The following is a 20,231-nucleotide window of genomic DNA, read 5'->3' on the forward strand; positions in this document are numbered from 1 at the left end:
TCACTCACAACTCGCCTTCATTACTGCCAGCCTCAATTTCCCAACAAAGCCGAAAATCTAAGTTGCACTCCGTTCCTTACCTCTTTGGCTCTATGGGCGCGCACGCCGGGATGAACTCACCGGATAGGTAAAAGAAGAGGCGGGGCGGGGCGTTCCGGAGCTGCTGATTGGCTGCCTTCTGGCGTTGGGCCCGCCCATCTCCACCTGTCTGCCAGGTGGGGAGCGGCAACCTTAATAAGCTCCCGCTGTGGCTGGCTGTCCTGGCTCGTTCGCGTTCTTTGCACTGAGCGTTCGTGCTTGAGAAGCCCCCTTTCCAAGGCGACTTGCCCTGGCCCGAAATCGCTCCGTCTGCAGGTAACGCAGAGGAAAGGGAGACAGTTTGCAGCCCGCTTCTACTGGCTTACTTTTATAGCTTAGTCCTGTTGTGCTCAATGCATGCTCAACCTGGTAGAGGCACATGGTGAAATGAGTTTGCACAGTGTTAAGTGGTGGTCGTGATGGGAACTGTACCCCCCCCCCCCATAGTGCAGAGGAAATAGTCTATTTCTGGAGTTCTCCTTCCATTATTAGGCTTAAGAGAATAGCTAGTGCAGCAGATAAAGGGGTTTAGTGGAAGCCCTTTTCCTCCAAGTACTTTGGCTACAGGGAGTCTTCAGGTAGTGGGGGGACTGAAATGGGAATGGTACAAACTAGTTCCGCTACTCCTTCTAATCTGGCATGCCAGGTTCGATTCTGCGCTCCCCCACATGCAACCAGCTGGGTGACCTTGGGCTCGCCACAGCACTGATAAAGCTGTCCTGACCAAGCAGTGATATCAGCGCTCTCTCAGCCTCACCTACCTCACTGGGTGTCTGTTGTGGGGAGAAGAAAGGGAAGGCGACTGTAAGCCGCTTTGAGCCTCCTTTGGGTAGGGAAAAGCGGCATATAAGAACCAACTCTTCTTCTTCTTCTTATAGGATCCTTTTGGGTCTGTGGTGCGTGTTCACTTGAGGGAGAGATGTTAGTGTCTTTCTCTTTCGAGGGGCTTTCTCTTCTCTTTATTCTGGGAAAGAGTAAAAAGTCCTGAAACTGTTTTAAAAACTGAAATGTTCCCCTGAAATCGTCTGTTTTTCATGACAGAATATTTCGGTCTGTCTGTGGAGGCAAAAACAGTGTTATAGTGTTCTAAAAACTTATTGCTCTCATGGGTTAAAACCGTCTTCATTAAAGTGATGTGAAGCTGAAGTAACAACCAAAATGTTAGATGCAAATGGGCAGCCGTGTAGGTCTGAAGTAGCACAATAAAACCAGACTCCAAGGGCACCTTTAAGACCAACAAAGATTTATTCAAGGCGTGAGCTTTTGAGTGCAAGCACCCTTCCTCAGACCAATCTTTGTTGGTCTTAAAGGTGCTACTGGACTCTGATTTTATTGAAATGTTGTTTTAACCCATGAAGGGCGATGCTGCTGTAAGCCTGTTGGTCTTTGAGGTGCCATAAATCCATTTTTGTGGAAATAAGAACCTCTTCAGCAGCTGGCGATGATTTCATTTAGTTCAAGTGAAAAATATTTGTGCTACTGCTGCCTTTGGATGCTTTCCCCGATAAACTAGAATTTGTTTTGCGTGAATGTTCAGTTCCCTGATTAAGTTTTCTTCCCAGATTGGAATTGTGTTCCTTCTGAGCTTCCAGGGAGGAGAGAACTTTACCTTATTTCAGGCGGGGCAGCAACTGAGCACCGGATAAAGGACACGGTACTTCTGCAGGTGTGAAGAGATGGCTGCTCAGAATCCCGATAAGAAGCTTTGGTACGAAGCAGCTTGCCCCATCTGCCTTGGCTGTTTTGCAGAGCCCGTGACGCTGGACTGTGGGCATAATTTCTGCCAAGCCTGCATCACCAGAAGATGGGAGGAGCCTGGCAGGGATGCCACCTGCCCTCAGTGCAGAAAGGACGTGGCCAGGGATTTCAAGCCCAACAGGTGTCTAGCCACCATGGTGGAAATAGCCAAACAGCTGGGCTTGCCGACAGTGAGGGGGGCAGGACCAATCGAACCGGAGTGCCCGAAACACCATGAACCCCAGCACCTCTTCTGCAAAGAAGATGCGATCTCTCTCTGCGTGATCTGCGGCCTCTCTGAGGAGCACAGAAACCACCGTGTGATCCCTGTGGAGGAGGCAGCGCAAGAATACAAGGTAAGAATGATTGAAATTTAAACCAGGGGTCTCCTGTGTGTGGTGCCCGTGAGCAGGATGTACCTGCCAACACCTTTCCTGTGCTCACCAAGTCTGCTTTATTAGAATGTGGGTGGAGCCAGTTGAAGAATTTCCCCAGCATTGCTTCTGATTGGCTACTTGGATAGACAGACATCTTCTTAAACAGAGCTTCTGCCTTAATTGCTGAGGGTTTACTGTGAGAGTTGTGCATAACCTCAGTCCTTAATTTATGCCAATAAGGACTTCTATATCTATCTCAGTCCTTAACATTCTGTGGTTGGCTCCGCCTCTTTTGGCAGCCATTTTGTGGTTGCTTCAACCAGCACATGTCAAGGTTTTGAATGTGTCTGCGCACTCAAAAAGGGTGAGGGGTCGTGATTTAGAATTCAGAAATTAACCAAAGTGTATCCTGTTTATGAATATTCTCTTCCAGGGATGGCCGAATCATGGCTCTCCAGATGTCCTTGGACTTGTAATTGTAATCCATGGACATCTGGAGAGCCCAGGTGAAGGAGATTGATATCTTGTGGGGTGCTCCCAACCCAGCTTGGAATTGTCTGCTCTGGTGAAAACATTCCAGAGGTTTACCTGGCAGTAGGATTGGTCACTATTTGGGGAAGGGGGTTCCAACCCCCCAATATTGAGACGTAATCCAACTGGATATATCATCCTGTTGGTACTGTTTGTATACCACAATGGAAAATACACAAAGTGCACACATGTCTACACCCCTCAAAGAGCCTTACGCTCTGCTACTACCAACTGCCTAGTGATCCCTGGTCCCAAGGAAGCTCCCTTGACCTCAACCAGGGCCAGAGCTTTTTCCATCCTGGCCCCCATTTGGTGGAACAAGCTCCTAGAGGAGATCAGAGCCTCAGCGGAACTTAAACAGTTCCGCAGAGCCTGCAAGAGGGAGCTCTTCCGCCAGGCTTTTGGTTGAGGTCAGCCTGAATTCAATCACTTCCCACTTGCCCCTGAGCCCCCCCCCTCCATGAAAACCACCACCGACATGTCCATCCCATGGAGCTGTCAGTTAAAATGGATGTTCTCACCGTGTTTGTTCCATTATGTTATCGTTCTCCTGTTATGTCTGTATCACTATTGTTCACTTTATCATATTATCTGTATTATTTTTCTCCAGTTCCATGTAAAACCACCCTTAGCCTCAGGGGAGGGCGGTATATAAATATAAATAAATAAATATAATAAATACATACAAAATAGAGAAGCTGCATATACGTTAGACTATAACTTTCTCTTAGCTAATATGACTTGGCGGTTAAGAGCCTCTAATCTGGAGGACCAGCTTTGATTTCACCCAACTCTCTTCCACATGCATCCAGCTGGGTGACTCTGGGCTGATCAGTTCTGAGGGTTCTCTCAGCCCCCACCTGCCTCATAGGGCATCTCTTGCGGGGAGAGGAAGGGAAAGGCCGCTCTGAGGCTCCATCGGGCAGTGAAAAGAGGGATATTTTTCTTCTTCTTAGGGGGAGCTGCAGTCCTGCCTGGATGGCCTGAGAAAGAAGAGAGAGAATATTCTGGAGTGTAAAGTGGACGCAGAGAAGGAAGGCCAAGACCTGCTTGTAAGTATCGCTTAGGGCAGAGTTGTTCGAACTCTTTGGTTCGAGGGCTGGACCTGACGTGTCACTTTGTCAGGTCTGGCCATGTGTAGCAAAATAATGGCTTCATGTGTTTCTGCTTCGGTTAAAACTTTGGTTCAGGCCTGCACGTGCCTGGAGCAGGCCACCAAAAGAATCTTTGTTCCTGTGCAAGTAAGTGTCCCCCAGTTAGGCCTTACCCTTGTGTCCTTGGGGAAACTAACTCTGATAAGGTAATGACTTGCTGTGAGGATTGGGCTTCTAGCTAGATGAACTTGCCTTCCATTTCCTGGCCTAGGATTGGCTCTTCTCATGTCTTCTGCCCTGACATCAGCAATTCTATATTGGCTTAATAATAAATTGGCAAATAGACCTGGTTGGCTTTTGGGTCTAGAATCCCATGTGGGAATAAACCATGAAGAAACCTAATTTACTACACCATTTTGTCATGCCCTACCTGTACCTGCAACCTGCATGTGGTTTGACCCTTCTGTACCTATGGACTCTGGACTTTGAAACTCTGCTTATGAACTTTGCTGTTCCTACCTTGGAGGTGTGTATAATGTGTTAGCTAGAGATATTTCACAATGGTCTTATTTTTCACTGCTTATTTATCATATGTGCACCTTAATAAACAAAGTAATTTTTAAAACTTTTGTCTGATTCTTGAACAAGTTAAGCGGTAACCTGTGCCTCGTTTTGTGTTACTCTGCCAATTCCCTGTTGTGTTTTTTTGGCTCTGAACTGAGTCAGATCTCCTGTTAATTCCCTGACAGGCCTCAAGAATTGCCTCTGGGTCTTGAAAGCCTGGGGAACAATTCAGAGGTGGTGGCAGTCCTACCTAGCAGGGAGGGTGGGTTATCCAGCTCCTTGGCTTTTGTAGTCTTAACTTTTTGTTTCATCTCATGCACATCCCTTCAGTTGGGGTCTGAGGACTTGGCTTGCCTGAGTGGGGTATGACCATACCATGTATGACAAAAAATGCACTGGAGGTATAAACATTATAAAAATGAACTCAGATGCCGAATGGCAATAGCAGGTGAACGACAATAATACGCTTGATTGGATTAGGTGTGCTATGCGGAAGGGTAGTAGGCCTGGAGATATCAGCATTAGTAATGAGACAGGAAACCTAGCTCTCTGTTTGGTCCAGAAGGATTCAATCCAGGAATATGCAAAGAACAAATGGATGTAAGTCTGACATTAGGCACCACAACGTTCAAAAACCAGTGGGAGAACATTTTAACTTTCCAGGATGTTCAATTGCTGACCTGAGAGTAGCTGGTTCTCTTACAAAGGAATTTCAAAAAGGGATTAGAAAGGGAGAATGCTGAATGGCAACTGATAATAAAGCTCAAGACATTACCAATGCCTGCTATTATAGCTGGCACCTGAAATCGCTCCAATATTATAAGGACAGAGGGACTCACAGTCTAGCTGTACCTGAAGAAGTGAGCAGTGACTCAACGAAAGCTCATGCCCTGCCACAAATTTTGTTAATCATTAAGGTTCTACTGGACTCATGCTCCCTCCCACCCATAAAGATGGCAAGTTCTACTGTTAGGGTTTCTCTTTTTTCCTTCATCTGTTAGGATTGGAGTGGAGGAATCACTCGTGTTGATATGAGAAATAACGGGTTGATCTTAGACTGGGCAAAATCCACTAGGAGTGATAATGAAAGAGCTAAAAAAAAAGAGGAAGTGGGGCTGAAATTAATGTGAGGAAGCCAGCCAGAATGCTGGGGGGGGGGGGGGGGGAAGAGAGAGGGAGACGTGTTGCTGGAACTCTATAAATAAATAATAAATACCTGGATTAAGCAATTTTTAATTTTTATTTGATTTTTTTGGCTGCCGGTCCCTGCATAGCAGGCTCAAGGTGGTTATACATCAGAGGTTTAATGCCCGGTTAAAAAGATATAAACACCATTTAAAACGATTCAAAAAACTCTCTGTGGCTCTTTCCCGCCAGTTTGGTGTAGCGGTTAGGAGTGTGGACTTCTAATCTGGCATGCCGGGTTCGATTCTGCGCTCCCCCACATGCAGCCAGCTGGGTGACCTTGGGCTCGCCACGGCACTGATAAAGCTGTTCTGACCGGGCAGTGATATCAGCGCTCTCTCAGCCTCACCTCCCTCACAGGGTGTCTGTTGTGGGGAGAGGAAAGGGAAGGAGACTGTAAGCCGCTTTGAGCCTCCTTCGGGTAGGGAAAAGTGGCAGATAAGAACCAACTCTTCTTCTTTCTTCTTCCTCTTCCTCCTCCTTCCTCCTCCTTCTTTCTTTTTTCTTCCTCCTTTTCAGCTTCAGTCAGGAAGAAGAGGGAGGAGACCTCAGTCTTTTAAGGGAAGGAGGCTTTGTATTTTTGCTGGTCTTAAAGGTGCTACTGGACTCTGATTTTTATTGTGCTACTTCAGACCAACACGGCTACCCATTTGAATCTCCCCTTGTGATGGAGGAAGACAAAATGCAAGCTGCCACACAAGCACCCCAGAGAAGGAAGCAAGAGAGAGCCAGTTTGCTTGGGAGTGGGATAAAGCCCCTTGGTGGGCTGGCTCTGTTTGCTTGCAAGATGTCTGACACCCCTGACTTAGGTGAAGCAGTGAAGGATCGCAGCTAAAACTCTACATCCAAAGGGGAATGTTTCAAAAACCAGGCAGCCGTTCTACTAAGCTTGCCTATTATATGAAATAGCTTGTTTCCCAATATGAGATTTATTTTGAAAGGTAATTCTAAGCATCCTCCCTTCTGAGAGTTCATGGAAGCCTTTTCCTTGTGGGATATTGTCCCTTGGGAGGGTCGGGTGAGCCTTCCCGCTACAGCAGAGACCAACTGCACCTGCTGAGTTTGGCCTGTTTCTCTCCTCTGCAGAAACACCTGGATGCAGAGGGCATCAAGGCGAAGGCTGAATTCAGAGACTTCTGCCGGTTTCTAGAACGACAAGAGAAGTTTTTCCTGGGTCAGATGAGAGAGCTGCAGAAGGAGGTCAAAAAAGAAAGGGACGCAAACGTGGACAAACTCCTCAAGGAGCTCTCTTCTGTCGACAGTGTCCTCCAGGAGGTGGAGGCGGAGATGCAGCAGCCGACCAGAGAGCTCCTGCAGGTGAGAGGAAGGTGGAGGCAGCTCAGAAACAGCCAGAGTCCTTCACTTCCTAAGAAGTCTTCGGAGTATGCGCGCTGTCAGGCACTGAGATTTTTGTCTTTTCTCTAGGGTGTTAGAAACTCCTTGGAGAGGTATGCAGCTACCACCCTTAGTTTCCTGATACTGGGATGGGTTGGTGACGTGTCAAGGAAGCAACTTGGTGTAGGGGTTTGAGGAGCGTGGACTTCTAATCTGGAGAGCCGGGTTTGATTCCCCATGCCCCCACATGCAGCCAGCTGGGTGACCTTGGGCTTTCCACAGCACTGATAAAGTAGTAATATCAGGGCTCTCAGCCTCACCTACCTCACTGGGTGTCTGTTGTGGGGAGAGGGAAGGGAAGGCAACTGGAAGCCGCTTTGAGACTCCTTCGGGTAGAGAAAAGTGGCATATAAGAACCACCTTCTCCTTCTCCTCCTCCTCCTCCTCAAAACCACCCATTTCTGGGGGGATGACTGGTATAAGGGGGGGAAGGGTAGGTTAAACCCTTTCCTCATTCTGTTTCTGAGCTGATACTTCCCTCACCATATTACTTTTGCAACTCCTACGGAAAATTTACTGTCACATCTGGTTTGTGGGGCTTGGAAGCGACAATAACGGAGAAATTCTACACCAAAGTAATCCCATCATTTTCTGGCCTTTGGCACTTACACCCCCCATGTTTCTGGGCTTCTTCGTGGTTTGCCTCTGGTGTTGTTTCTTAGATCGCTAGGGGTTCTGAATTGATTTTGGTTTAACAGTCCTGTTCCTCCCAGGTGTGAGCGGGTGTTTGAGATTCCGACAGTCTTTCCTCCGGATCTGAGACAGAGGATTATGAAACTCTGTGATATAAGCCCCTTCTTGACGGATGCCTTGCAGCACCTCAAAGGTAAGGAATTGCTGCATGGTTTTTAATCTAGACAAGGGGTCCCTAAATCTTTTGAGCAGGTGGGCACCTTTGGTGTTCTGACACTGTAGGGCAAGGGTAGTCAACCTGTGGTCCTCCAGATGTCCATGGACTACAATTCCCATGAGCCCCTGCCAGAAAACGCTGGCAGGGGCTCATGGGAATTGTAGTTCATGGACATCTGGAGGACCACAGGTTGACTACCCCTGCTGTAGGGGGCTCAACCACAAAATGGCTGCCACAAGAGGCCACAAAATCTTAGGAAGTGAAGTCACGCATAAGTCTAATTCTTCAACATTTCTGGAAGAAGCTCAGTTTTGCAGGGTGCCTTTTAAAAGGAACATATTGTTTTAAAAAATATTCTTGCATACAGAGTTTACCGTTATCCATTTAAGTTAGTCTTAAATCTCTGTGAAATCCAGAGGGATTTAGTTGTGAGTCATTTGATGCTGGCAGAGTTTAAATATGAAAAGAGATGCAGAGAACTGAGCTCCTTGAGAGAATAAAACAGCTTCATTGTAAAGAGAAACACAGTTTGTCTTTACAATTATTTTATGCCAATAAAAGGCTACTGACTGACTGACACTTTAAAATTACAAAAATGGGGCATAATGCTTTTGTTAAATCTGATTTTAGCTACAGTTTGGAAAAACTAAAGATTCCGTGGCTCTTCATTTGGTATTGCTTGACATTCTTTTCCCAGGAGGCTTAACTGCTCCTGCCAGATTTCTGACTATCCTTAACTATTCCATATTTGCTAGGTTCCGAGCTGGCTATGTTTTCTATTTTCTATAACCAAAAGCAACCACAACTGGAGATTTGGGGGGGAGGGTGGAATGAATTATTTCCATAGATGACATATCTGAACATTTTCATGCAAATAAACATTGGAGATTAAATCTGTTCCAGCTCCCCACTTAATGTATGATTTGCAAATTGGAAGGAAATATGGAGGTGTTCTACTGTTCTTTTTGTTGCCCAGTCTTAGGTGCTCTTCTCCTTTTATTTTCACAGACTCTTTATCCGAATTCAAGCCTGCGAAACCTAATGGAAGGCCCAGCTTGTAGGTGGGCTGAAGGGCTCTCCGTAATAGTCCCTGTGGGTTTCCTGGAGGTTTTAAAAGGTTCTGTCCTGTGGGCTGTGATTTTAGATGTGTTGACCGAATAAAGGCAAACAAGTAAACACTTTCCTGTACGTCTCTGTCATGTCACTCCGTGCTGCTTCTCTTTCTCAGTCTCTAATTGGAGACTAGGGGGACATATTGACTGGAATATGTGTAAAATAGTTTTGAAAACCTTTGTTGTTGTTGTTGTTGGACTACACTGTCTTACCACTTACACTGTCCTCCCCTCCGGGGAGGGCGGTATAGAAGTATGATTAATAAATAAATAAATAGAAGTATGATTAATAAACCAAGGTGCTTAGAAGTACGCTCGCCTGAGAGCAGTGCTGCATTGAGCTTCCATCACTATTGAAATCTTCTTCCTGATTTTATTCAGCCCGCCAGTGTGATATGAAGAAGAATTGGTTCTTATACGCTGCTTTTGGAGTCTCAAAGCGGCTTCGAGTCGCCTTCCCTTTCCTCTCCCCACAACAGACACCCTGTGCGGTGGGTGAGGCTGAGAGAGCCCTGAGATCACTGCTCAGTCAGAACAGCTTTATCAGTGCTGTGGCAAGCCCAAAGTTCACCTAGCTTGGCTGCATGTGGAGGAGCAGGGAATCAAACCCAGCTTGCCAGATTAGAAGTCCACACTGCTAATCCCTACCCCATATCATGATTGCACTGTAGAATTAGGATCTAGGAGGGCCAGGTGGCTGTGCCAAATGCACGGGGTGATTTGGTTTTGTGGATTCCACCTCCATTACCTCACACCTCCAGAGCCCCTCTGCAGACATAGATAGGGAATTTCCCTATGGTGACGTCGCCCCGTTAGGCTCCTCCTCTGTCCACACCTCTACTCACGAGGAATGGGAGGGGGGCTAGATCCTGTAACGACTCTCCCAGCACTTCCTCAGCAGAGGGGAGGCCTTGGGCCCCCCCCAACCATGTGCTCCTTTCCTTTTTGCCCAATAGAATCTCCAGGAGCAGCAGGTAGTTGCTCATCACTTATCACACAATAGACAAAAGATATTAAAGGGTTTTGTTTTTTTGCCAGCTGCTAGCGTTCATTTGGAATACCTGTCAGGAAGTCAAAAGGCAACTAAGTCATGGGATAGATTTGTTGCCCTGATGTATTTAGGGCTGGCAGCTCCTCCTTGGCCACCAGCGAGGGATGGGGTGGGTAGGGGCCTGGGCAAGGAGAAGTACCTGGGTGGGGCACAAGGCCACAAAGTCCAGAGAGGAGCCGTAATCCCAGGGTGACGCCAGGCAGATGTTCCTGTCAACATCCCTGCAGTTAAGGCCGAGCAGAGGCATCTGGGTAGAAAGTGGGGTGGGTGGGGGAGAAATTGTCTTTTTTTTTTTTTGCCCAGCCCCTCTACTAAACAAGGAACTCTTTCACCACAGTGTGGGTGAAGCGGGGATTTCCTCCACGCCTTGTGGCTGGCCCCTGGCCTCCAAACTCTGGGCGCACAGTCTGATCCTTGGCTTGAACAGGCTTCCCCCCCCTCCCGTTAGGCTCAAACGCTCCTTTCTCCATTGCTTTAAAGAAAAAACATTGGTAAAGCGGGACACCATTGACCGGTGTGTGGGGGGGTGTCTCTTGATTAAAATTTGGTCGATACGGAGGAATAAAAACTTTCATAGAACGTATAAATAGTATTGCAATATATATATTTTTACTTTCAACGCAAGTGCAATTTGCCAGGTGCCCCCAGATGCCCCTCCAAAAGTGGGGCAATCGGGTCACCTTCTCCTTCCCTCCTCTGGACCCCGCAGTGGCCACACGCCGCGGCTTCTGGGTCGGCACCGGCGGGAAGTGACATTCCCAGCGCCTGTTGCGCAAAGGGCGAGAAGTGAAAGTGGCCGCGATCCCGCCCTCCCTCCCTTCGGTGCGCCCGGCAGGCACAGGCAGGCGGCCATGGCGTCGGGGGGCGCCGTCCAGGAGCTCTCCGAGGAGCTCAGCTGCCCCATCTGCCTGGACTTCTTCAGGGACCCGGTGACGGTGGGCGACTGCGGCCACAACTTCTGCCGCGCCTGCGTGGCCGGCTGCTGGGGAGACCCGCGGGAAGCGCCTTCGTGCCCGCTGTGCAGGGATCCCGCCCAGCCCGAGGCCCTCCGCCCCAACCGGCAGCTGGCCAACGTGGTGGAGATCGTGAAGAAGATCCAGCCGGAGCGCGGGAGCGGCGGGGAGGCGGCCAAGGGGGAGCTCTGCCCGAAGCACCAGGAGCGGCTCAACCTCTTCTGCTGCCACGACGCCAGCCTCATCTGCGTGGTGTGCGGGATCGCCAGGGAGCACCGGGCGCACCGGGCCATCCCCGCCGAGGAGGCTGCCGAGGAGTACAAGGTGCGGGATCCGGGGCTTGCTTTCTGCGGGTGGCCAGCCTCCAGGTGGTGGCTGGAGTTTTCTCGCAGAACGGATGTCTCCATTCGGCACACGTTGGATAATGCACTTTCCGTGCACTTTAGATGTAGATTTTCCTGTTCTGCACAGGGAAATCCGGCTGCCAAAGCATATTGGAAGTGGATTATCCGACGTGTGCAGAATGGGCCCAGGAGACAGTGGCTCCGGTGGAAGGTGGACTCCAGGGCAGGATATCCAGTTGAAGTCCTGCCTATAACTCTGCCTTCCTCAGGTTCCACCCTCAAAATCTCCAGGTATTTCGCAACCTGGAGCTGGCAACCGGCTCCCCTTCCACTCTTGAGTTGTCATTCCGGCTCCTGAGTAGCGTTAGCTAAATCTGTTCTATGTTTTCATGGCGCTACTTTGGTGTGCTTTAGTGGAGCCCATGCTAATCAGTTGCCATAGGTGGCTTCCACTATATTGAATGGTCTCCAGGCATCTCCCATTGTTCCCAGTGGGCAGTCCTGTCATTCCTTTTATTACAACCCTCCCTCCAGACTGGGGGGGTGCATCTTTGGGCAGCACAAATGCAAGACAACTGGAAGTCATTATAATTTGGTTAGGGCAAGAGCTGGTGCTGGGGGGGGGGCAACTGTGGGAGGGTCTTCTGGATTTCTGGCTCTCCTGGTGGCACCTGATTTGCCCACTGTGTGGCATGGAACAGGGGTAATCAACCTGTGGTCCTCCAGATGTTCATGAACTACAATTCCCATGAGCCCCTGCCAGCGTTTGCTGGCAGGGGCTCGTGGGAATTGTAGTCCATGGACATCTGGAGGACCACAGGTTGACTACCCCTGGCGTAGAACATGCTGCCCAAGCAGGTCAGGTGTGACACCGCAGCAGCAGTGCTGGTTCACAGGAGATCTTGAACTGGAGCAGCTGCCGAACACCATCTGAAAGTGGAAGTGGAGTTCCTGCAGTCACGAGCTGCACTGAAAGGAGTGTCCCAATTCTCTGAGTCATAAACAAGCCAGGGAGTCAACATGAGGGGCTGTCCAGAAGCAAGCTGAGCAGTCAGAGCTGTATAATCAAGGTGCCAGTCAAGGAGTTTCCAAATACAAGGTCAAGGTTCCAGGCCAGGGTCATCAGGGGTTCAAGGGATGCAGGTGGAATCCAGCTGACACATCTTTGCTTCCATACCATGTGTGTCTTCCTGGGCACGCCTGAACTCCAGTGTGCCATTTTCCTGGGGATGGCTTCTGCAACTACTCAGAGATTGCTTCCCGCAAGCTGCACCAGCTTTGCAGATTTTTGCCTGTTCTGTAATTCTGCCCTAAGCTTCCATCTGCACCTACAGCTGGAGCAGAGGAGTCAGAACTGCCAGGGTCTGAAGCCTGATGGATTGCCTCCATCTGAGCATTCTCCATCTCAAATTCCCTGCTGCTCATTTCAGGCTGGGCTGGAAGCTGATTAATGTCTCTGCAGCCTCTTGTGGCGCAGAGTGGTAAGGCAGCCGTCTGAAAACTTTGCCCATGAGGCTGGGAGTCCAATCCCAGCAGCCGGCTCAAGGTTGACTTGGCCTTCCATCCTTCCGAGGTCGGTAAAATGAGTACCCAGCTTGCTGGGGGGTAAACGGTCATGACTGGGGAAGGCACTGGCAAACCACCCCGTATTGAGTCTGCCATGAAAACGCTGGAGGGCGTCACCCCAAGGGTCAGACATGACTCGGTGCTTACACAGGGGATACCTTTACCTTTAGACATATCCAGCTCTTCCTCAGAGGAGCGCTCATAGACAGCAGGAGGGGGCGTGGCAGATTGTTGGCCTGGAGGGGCCACTGGCTTGATCCAACATGGCTTCCCTGTATTCTTGGAGCTTGGGGGGCTATAGTGGGAGGGCTTCTGGAGTTCTAGTCCCGCTGGGGCACCAGGGTCTGGAGACAGTGTGCTGATTTCCCCCCCAAGTTAAATCCAGCCTTTGCCCACTTTTTCCATCTACTTGCCCCGATGCATTATTCAGCCTGGCTCCCACTTAGCCCTCTTTGGATTTGCAATAATAAACCCAAGCTGAATTTTCATTTTGTTTTCAGGACGTGTTCTGTAACTGCCTGGAATCTCTGAAGGAGAAGAGACAAAGAATCCTGGCGTGTAAAGCAGACGTGGAAAAGGAAAGCCGAGAGCTGCTTGTAAGTGTCCCTATTACTGGGAAGTAGAAACCTGAATAGAGAGGGTGGTAGGGCTGTGGGTGGGATTATTTGCCCCCCTAGAGATGCCATCCTGAAGCAATTCACACCGAAACCTGAACAAAGGCAAAGAAACTATCCTCACCTTGGTGTCTTGGTTAGGAGCACGGACTTCTAATCTGGTGAGTTTAGTTTGATTCCCTGCTCCCCCAACATGCAGCCAGCTGGGTGACCTTGGGCTTGCCACAGCCCTGATAAAGCTGTTCTGACCAAGCAGGAATATCAAGGCTCTCTCAGCCTCACCCACCTCACAGGGTGTCTGTTGTGGGGAGAGGAAAGAGAAGGCGACTGTAAGCTGCTTTGAGACTCCTTCAGGTAGAGAAAAGCGGCATATAAGCACCAACTCTTCTTCTTCTTCAGTAATCTCAGGGCTCCCTCAGCCTCACCTCCCTCACAGGGTGTCTGTTGTGGGGAGAGGAAAGGGAAGGCCCGAATGTAAGCCGCTTTGAGACCCCTTCGGGTAGAGAATAGTGGCATATAAGAACCAGCTCTTCTTCTTCCGTAATATCAGGGCTCCCTCAGCCTCACCTCCCTCACAGGGTGTCTGTTGTGGGGAGAGTTGCTTTGAGAGGCCTTTGGTTAGTGAAAAGTGGGGTATAAAAATCAGCCCTTCTTCTTAGAGTCCATTTTCCCCCCATGGAAACTGATCTCTGTACTCTGGAGATATGTTTGAATTCCTGGAGGTCTCTAGGCCCCATGTAAAGACTGCCAACTCTAGTCAAAACATACTGTAGGAAGGATTTTAAAATATCCTCAGTTCCTGGCTGGTGTGGAACAGTGGTTAACTAACACCTCACTTAAAGGCTTCCGCCCTAGAGGGACCAGCAGCTTAACTGCAGTGGCCTTTTTATGACAATTTTTTTGTAAGTCCATACCGAGCAGCTCTTTCCCTCTGAAGCGCTGATGTGATCCTTCTGAGGAAAAGGCCAGAAGGATCCTACTAGGGGACCGTCACGATTTTTCATATTCCTGACATGGGCTGCCTCCCCCCTCCCCAATCTGTGTGCCACAGGAGCAGACAGGAATGGAGAAGAAAGAGATCGTGGCTGAATGCAGAGAACTGCACCAGTTTTTGGAGGAACGAGAGAAGCGCCTGCTGGCCCAGGTGGAAGAGGTGGAGGAGGAGATTTGGAGAGAAAAGGACGAGCATCTAGAAAGACTCTCCGTGGAACTGTCCTCTCTTGAAAATATCATCCAGGAGATAGAGGAGAAGGTTCACCAGCCAGCATCTGAACTCCTACAGGTAAGGGTGTCAGTCCTGCTCTCCAGAAAAATCCAGAGCTTTGTATGTTGTTGTCCAGCATTACTGCTCCTAATCATTTTGGAAACTGTGTTCTCAGATTTGTGGGTTCCCATTCAGCATGTGATCACATAAGCCATTTCGGCCTCTTCTTTGTTTTGAAAATACTTCCCCCCCCCCCAGCCTATGGTAATCTGAGCTCCAGTTATAGCAGATTTTAGTAACTTTCAAGATTTGCCAGCTATCCGGGGGGAAAATGGCAGTATGAAATATTTACTGCAACTCTTCATGAGACAGCATTGGGGTCGGAACATCCTCAGTAAATACGTACAATAGCTTAAGTTTTGGCCTCCCTGCATTGTATTTCAGTGGCACCACCTGAGGGGGATAAACCAAATGGACAGAGCACCTCACCCTGCCCGTCTGAGGTGTATGGTCTGTGGCAGGCACTAATTTGCCACTTTTCTCTCTTCCTCCTCCAGGATGTCAGAAGCACCATGCAGAGGTAAGTGGACTGCACTCATTTTTCTTCCTGCCTACACCCTCCTTCTGGCCCTAATTTACCTCCCTCTTTCTCTGTCCTTTTTGCCACTTAAGAATTCTGGGCCAGATAGATGGCCGATTAACCTTATTTCTCTCCAGGTTTGAGGAGAAAAGCATGGAGAAGTTTGAGGACCCAGTGGCTTTTCCTCCCGCACTGAAGTGGAAAATCTGGGACATCTGGGACCTCAACGTCTTACTGAAAGGGGTGGTGAAGCAGTTCAAAGGTAATGAGGAGGCAAGGATTCAACATTAAATTCAGGTCATGTATATGATTTGAGTGCTAATTTAGAAGATTAACCAGGATACTACCTTGCTTACATTTGTTCCTGCTTGCTTTACTTCAGAGTTAAATTTTCTGAGATTTTCCCAAAACAATGATCTTCTTTTGAACCTCCAGTATCCCTGCCCTGTATAGAGTCAAGGATGACAAAGGGCATCCAGTAAGAAAGGAAAGGGTGAATTTGACTCTTCCAGGAAATCCTTACAGATTGATAATAACATCGTGATTCCTTTCAGGTCCACACAAACTTTCTCTGTGGTATATCAATGGGACCAAATTGGACCTTTTAAAAGTCAGAACCAAGTTTGAGTCCAGGGGCACCTTTAAGACGAGCAGTGTTTAATTCAAGGTTAAGTTTTGTGTGCAAGCATGCTTCCTCAGATACACTGGAACAGAATTTCCCTAACAATTACATATACGGGTGGATGGTAAATTAACATACAGCATAATGAAGACATTTAAGTTTCAAGGGCCCAACAGAAATAAAGCAGAAATAGCAAGGTGACCTTATAAGATTATCATTTGTTTGGGTTTAATTCTGGGAAAAAACATAGTGAAGGAAATAAGTTTCTCTGAATTGGAGATTAATGGGCAGGTGTACCCCTAATTGTAGAATGCTCAGAGTAATTCACTGACCCTGCCATAACATGGCATCCAACTCCTCTCAAATGCATCTTTAAAGCATTTTCTTCTTTGAAGCCACAGTGAATAAGTCCCAAAGCAGTTTGCAAACACTTTTCCCTCCTCTCCACACAACAGACAGTTAGGTGGGGCTGAGAGAGCGCTAAGAGAATTTATCTGTGAGAATGGCTCTAAGAGAACTGTTCTGTGAGATCTGCTCCAAGAGAACTGTGACTGGCCCAAGGTCACCCAACTGCCTGCAACTGAGGGCCTGATTTGGGCCAGACCGGCATTGGTGTCAACTGGAAGGGGGGATTAACGCAATGCTAAACAGGTGCTGGTCTGGTCTTTTCCCCCCCGTGCGGAAAAGGTCTAGGATACACAGGCAGGCAGGGTATGGTTGGAAAAGGAGATGCAAGGGTGGGGGTGTGGTTTTAGGCAGAGGCGGGGCATGGACATTCTCTGCTCAATGCCCTGCTGTGTATACTTCCTCCAAAGTAAGAGCCAGATAATTCCAGAAGACTTTCTTTTGGATAACCATGTCCAGATCACTCTTAATTGTTTTCAGTAATGTTAAGTGCCTCACCCCCCCCCTTTTTCTCTCTTTGTTTTCTCCGTCCTCCTTTGTTATCTTTACCCAGTGGCAACCATCATTGGGGAGGGTGAACAAATGCACACTGAGAAAAAAACACAAATTATAGAACTTTTAGAAGTATGACCGGGGGAAGGAGAGATTTATTTCCTGGCCGCCGCTTTCTCACCTTTAACTCAGTCCTTCCCCTAAAATAAAGACAGGACAGAACAATTTATTTATTCACCGATTTGTGTTACCAAGTTTATTGAAAGCCAAAGGATGTGCCTCTCATATGCTTCTCTCTCTTCTTTTTTTTTTCTCCCCAGACACTCTGATCTCTGGCCTCCCACTACACAAAGGTACATTTCTCTTCATGCAGTAGCCATTGATACTAAGATGCATTAAACAGAGTTACAAAAGAGGGACCTTTAAAAAAAATGATGGGACTATGAGCAGGTTCAAGGGGGTGTCAGATGACAGTGGATGAGCAAGATGGTTGTGAGTGTCCTGCATAGTGCAGGGGGTTGGACTAGATGACCCAGGGGGTCCCTTCCTACTCTATGATTCTATGAGACCCCCCCCCCAGGTGTGAGGCATAGACCACGCCCTTGGGCCCAAAGCATCTGCCTCCCTACAGACAGTGGCATGGAAACAATAGCAATTTATATCAAATTAGGGGTCAAGCCCATTGCATTCAGGAATACAATGGGTGCTAGATTGGGGAGTGGGGGGTGGAAGAACTCTGCAGATGGCCTCCCCCCTCCCCAGAACCTGGAAAGGCTGCAGGCAGCTGTTAGGGAACTCACTGGCAGGGGCAGATCTCACGCAGCAGGGATCTGCAGCCTCCGAGCCTCGGAGGGAAGTGGAAGGAGGAGGCGGTGGTCAGGGGTAGGGGGCGGAAGGTGATTGGCTGGTCGCTGGACAGACAGGCATCCCAGTTGGAGGAGGAGGCACTCAGGGGCGGGACAGCTGCCCTGAGTGGGTGTTAAGCGCTGAGTGGCACTTAAGCCATGAGACCAGCTCCTCCTCCAAGCCCTTACCAGGAATATTAAGTGGAGCAGATGTTACAAAGGAGATTCCTTCTTATGTCTACTAAGGGTTTCAGCTTTTCCCCAAGATCGCATCGCATACAAAAGAAAACAAACAAACCCCCCACAAACTGAGGTATTCCTTTAAAATCAGAACTATTCAGGATTGGGGTTTTCTAAAGGCCGTGGAGCGTCTGCGGTGTGGTAGTTCAGTGAGGCTCAGACGTGTTGCAATTGATGATAAGAGATAACCAATCGATTCTCTTTTGGTCTCCTCATTTGTCCCCAACAGCAAAAGTGACCCTGAATCCCGACACGGCCCATCCTCAACTCATCTTGTCCGAAGATCAGAAAAGCCTGACGTGGCAACGGACAGCTCAAGATCTGCCGGACAACCCTGAAAGATTTGCCTCCTATTCTAGTGCGCTGGGACGTGAGGGGTTCACAGGAGGACGACATTTCTGGGAAGTCACTGTGGGAAGGGAGGGAACCTGGGCTGTGGGTGTTGCTAGGCCGTCTGTGGAGAAGAAAAAAGAGCACGTCTGTTGTCCTGAGACTGGCTATTGGGTGATAGGAAAAGTCGACGGGTTGTATTTGGCTACTTGTCCCCTGCCCCTGAGTTCAGACCCGCAAAGGATCAGAGTGTCTCTCAACTATGTTGGGGGGCAGGTGGCCTTTTTCGATGCCGACAAAGCGACCCTTCTCTCCCTGTATTCAGAGGCTTTCTTCTCTCGAGAGACCCTTCACCCCTACTTTTCAGTGATTCAAAAAGGTTACCTCAGCATCTCTCCTTAAGAGACTTACGTCCCTTACGGGCCCTGCGTGGGCTGTTGGTGAGACCAACGTGATTAATGAAAATATCTGATGTGTTTTTCCCGAGAGCTGTTTTTCTGGACCTCTACAGTTTGCTGGTCTTTCGGGGCCAATATAGACAAGATGGAAAGCTGACTCCTGCATTAGAAGAAAAAGCAAACAACAGTGCAGCTGGTGGTGACATAGAGGTGGATTGATTGATTGATTGATTGATTGATTGATTGATTGATTGATTGATTGATTGATTGATTGATTGATTGGGTTTATAAACCACCCCTCTCAGCACAGCTGTCTCCAGACGGTGTACAACAGTGGATCTCAACCTTCCTGCTGCCATGACAATACCCTTTCCTCATGTTGTGGTGACCCCCAACCCTAAAATCATGCAAGTGTTGTCTCACAGAAATTAAACCAAAACTGACCAATGGCGCGATCCATTGTTTATGATTGGATATAAATTTTCCCCCCAGGGTTTCTCAGTTCAGTTCTGCCTCTTGTCCCACCATGCTGATTTCGCTCTTTTCCGCTGCTCCAGACAGATGAACGCTCTATCAGTCTACCCCGCAAGGCTGTTGTGTGGATGGCGCCCCACCCCCTGCTTGCCCTGTTGCACCCCTTTGAAAGGATCGTTCGACCCCCAAAGGGGTCCCAACCCCCAGGTTGAGAACCACTGCCTTAAGTAGAAGAAAGGAAGAAGAGTTGGTTCTTATATGAAATAGTTCCAACTGTTCTTGTAGCGGGAGGGTTGATGTTACTCAAAATGTTTCAGGAGCGGGTGTCCCTGGGCTGGCTGCAGAGAGACCTCCCACTGAGCACCATCCCCCAAGAGGCAGAACTTGATTCAGTATTCAAACTACCCTTCAATATTGCAATAATCCGACCCTATGGGGTCGGAGAGCTGTCTAAGCCGGCAGGCCACGAGGACACAATGTGATCTGATGGAGCGTGGGCATTCGAATACTCATTCCCAGAAAATTATGTTGATCTCCTCTAATGTGCTACTGAACTTGAATCTAGCAATAAAATCCATTCTAATATTGGTATCCTTGGCTGATTGCAGTGTGTTGTTAGTTGAATCATTAAGCTTACGGAATAGACAACCTTGAGGACTACAGTCCTTTTCCAGTTTCCGTAAATGATCGATATATTAGCAGCTCTGCATGAACTTGCGTTGTGGGATGGATTGAGAAGACGGTATGAAGGATGGGCCCATCATGCGTGAGCAGTGATAACGTAATAGAACCTCCATGTCCAAGATGAGTATACTGCTTCTGAAGAGTGGTCACACCAGGAGGGGATGGACTATGTCTAACCTTGTGGGGCTCCTCTTCACACCTAGGTAGGACTATACCCCTCTCCCTCCACAATCGCTGGGTTTCGTGGCCTTTGGACACCATCTGAAGGTGATGTGTGGTCTGTATCAAATCCTGTTCACTGTCTCTTACAGTCTTGTAGTGTGAAGGACCTCTCAAGAGGGAAGTCACCTCCTACCTGGACTCCATGGCAAAATGGACCCTTCCTTAGCTTGACATCTTTAACACTCCAGGGAAAACCAGGGGATTGGAAGGGCTAAAGTTGCGACCATTGTTTGCCCTGCAAAATCTCAAGTGGAAGCTACTTCATGTTTCCCTGGGAAGCTTCT

The 20,231-nt window shown here is 48.6% G+C and overlaps 1 protein-coding gene across 1 annotated transcript; it reads left to right on the forward strand.

Moving 5' to 3' along the window:
• The first annotated feature begins 211 nt into the window (after positions 1–211).
• Positions 212–19,613, forward strand: LOC143834470 (E3 ubiquitin-protein ligase TRIM39-like). The gene is made up of 14 exons (XM_077331296.1): positions 212–354; positions 1,641–2,171; positions 3,680–3,775; positions 6,653–6,883; positions 6,992–7,014; positions 7,675–7,787; positions 8,820–8,868; positions 10,684–11,251; positions 13,338–13,433; positions 14,503–14,733; positions 15,213–15,235; positions 15,373–15,497; positions 17,075–17,107; positions 18,069–19,613. Exons 2-14 carry the CDS (start codon positions 1,755–1,757, stop codon positions 18,569–18,571), a joined length of 2,508 nt encoding a protein of 835 aa, XP_077187411.1. The 5' UTR covers positions 212–354; positions 1,641–1,754; the 3' UTR covers positions 18,572–19,613.
• The last annotated feature ends 618 nt before the right edge of the window (positions 19,614–20,231 follow it).

The sequence above is a fragment of the Paroedura picta genome, chromosome 3 (genome assembly GCF_049243985.1).
Source record: "Paroedura picta isolate Pp20150507F chromosome 3, Ppicta_v3.0, whole genome shotgun sequence".
In the NCBI taxonomy this organism is placed as follows: Eukaryota; Metazoa; Chordata; class Lepidosauria; order Squamata; family Gekkonidae; genus Paroedura; species Paroedura picta.

Excerpts from the sequence above, each read along its gene's own strand:
- LOC143834470 (XM_077331296.1), top strand. The coding sequence starts at position 1,755 with ATGGCTGCTCAGAATCCCGATAAGAAGCTTTGGTACGAAGCAGCTTGC. Across the intron at positions 6,884-6,991 it reads CGACCAGAGAGCTCCTGCAG|GGTGTTAGAAACTCCTTGGA; the intron begins GTGAGAGGAAGG and ends TCTTTTCTCTAG. Across the intron at positions 11,252-13,337 it reads AGGCTGCCGAGGAGTACAAG|GACGTGTTCTGTAACTGCCT; the intron begins GTGCGGGATCCG and ends TTTTGTTTTCAG.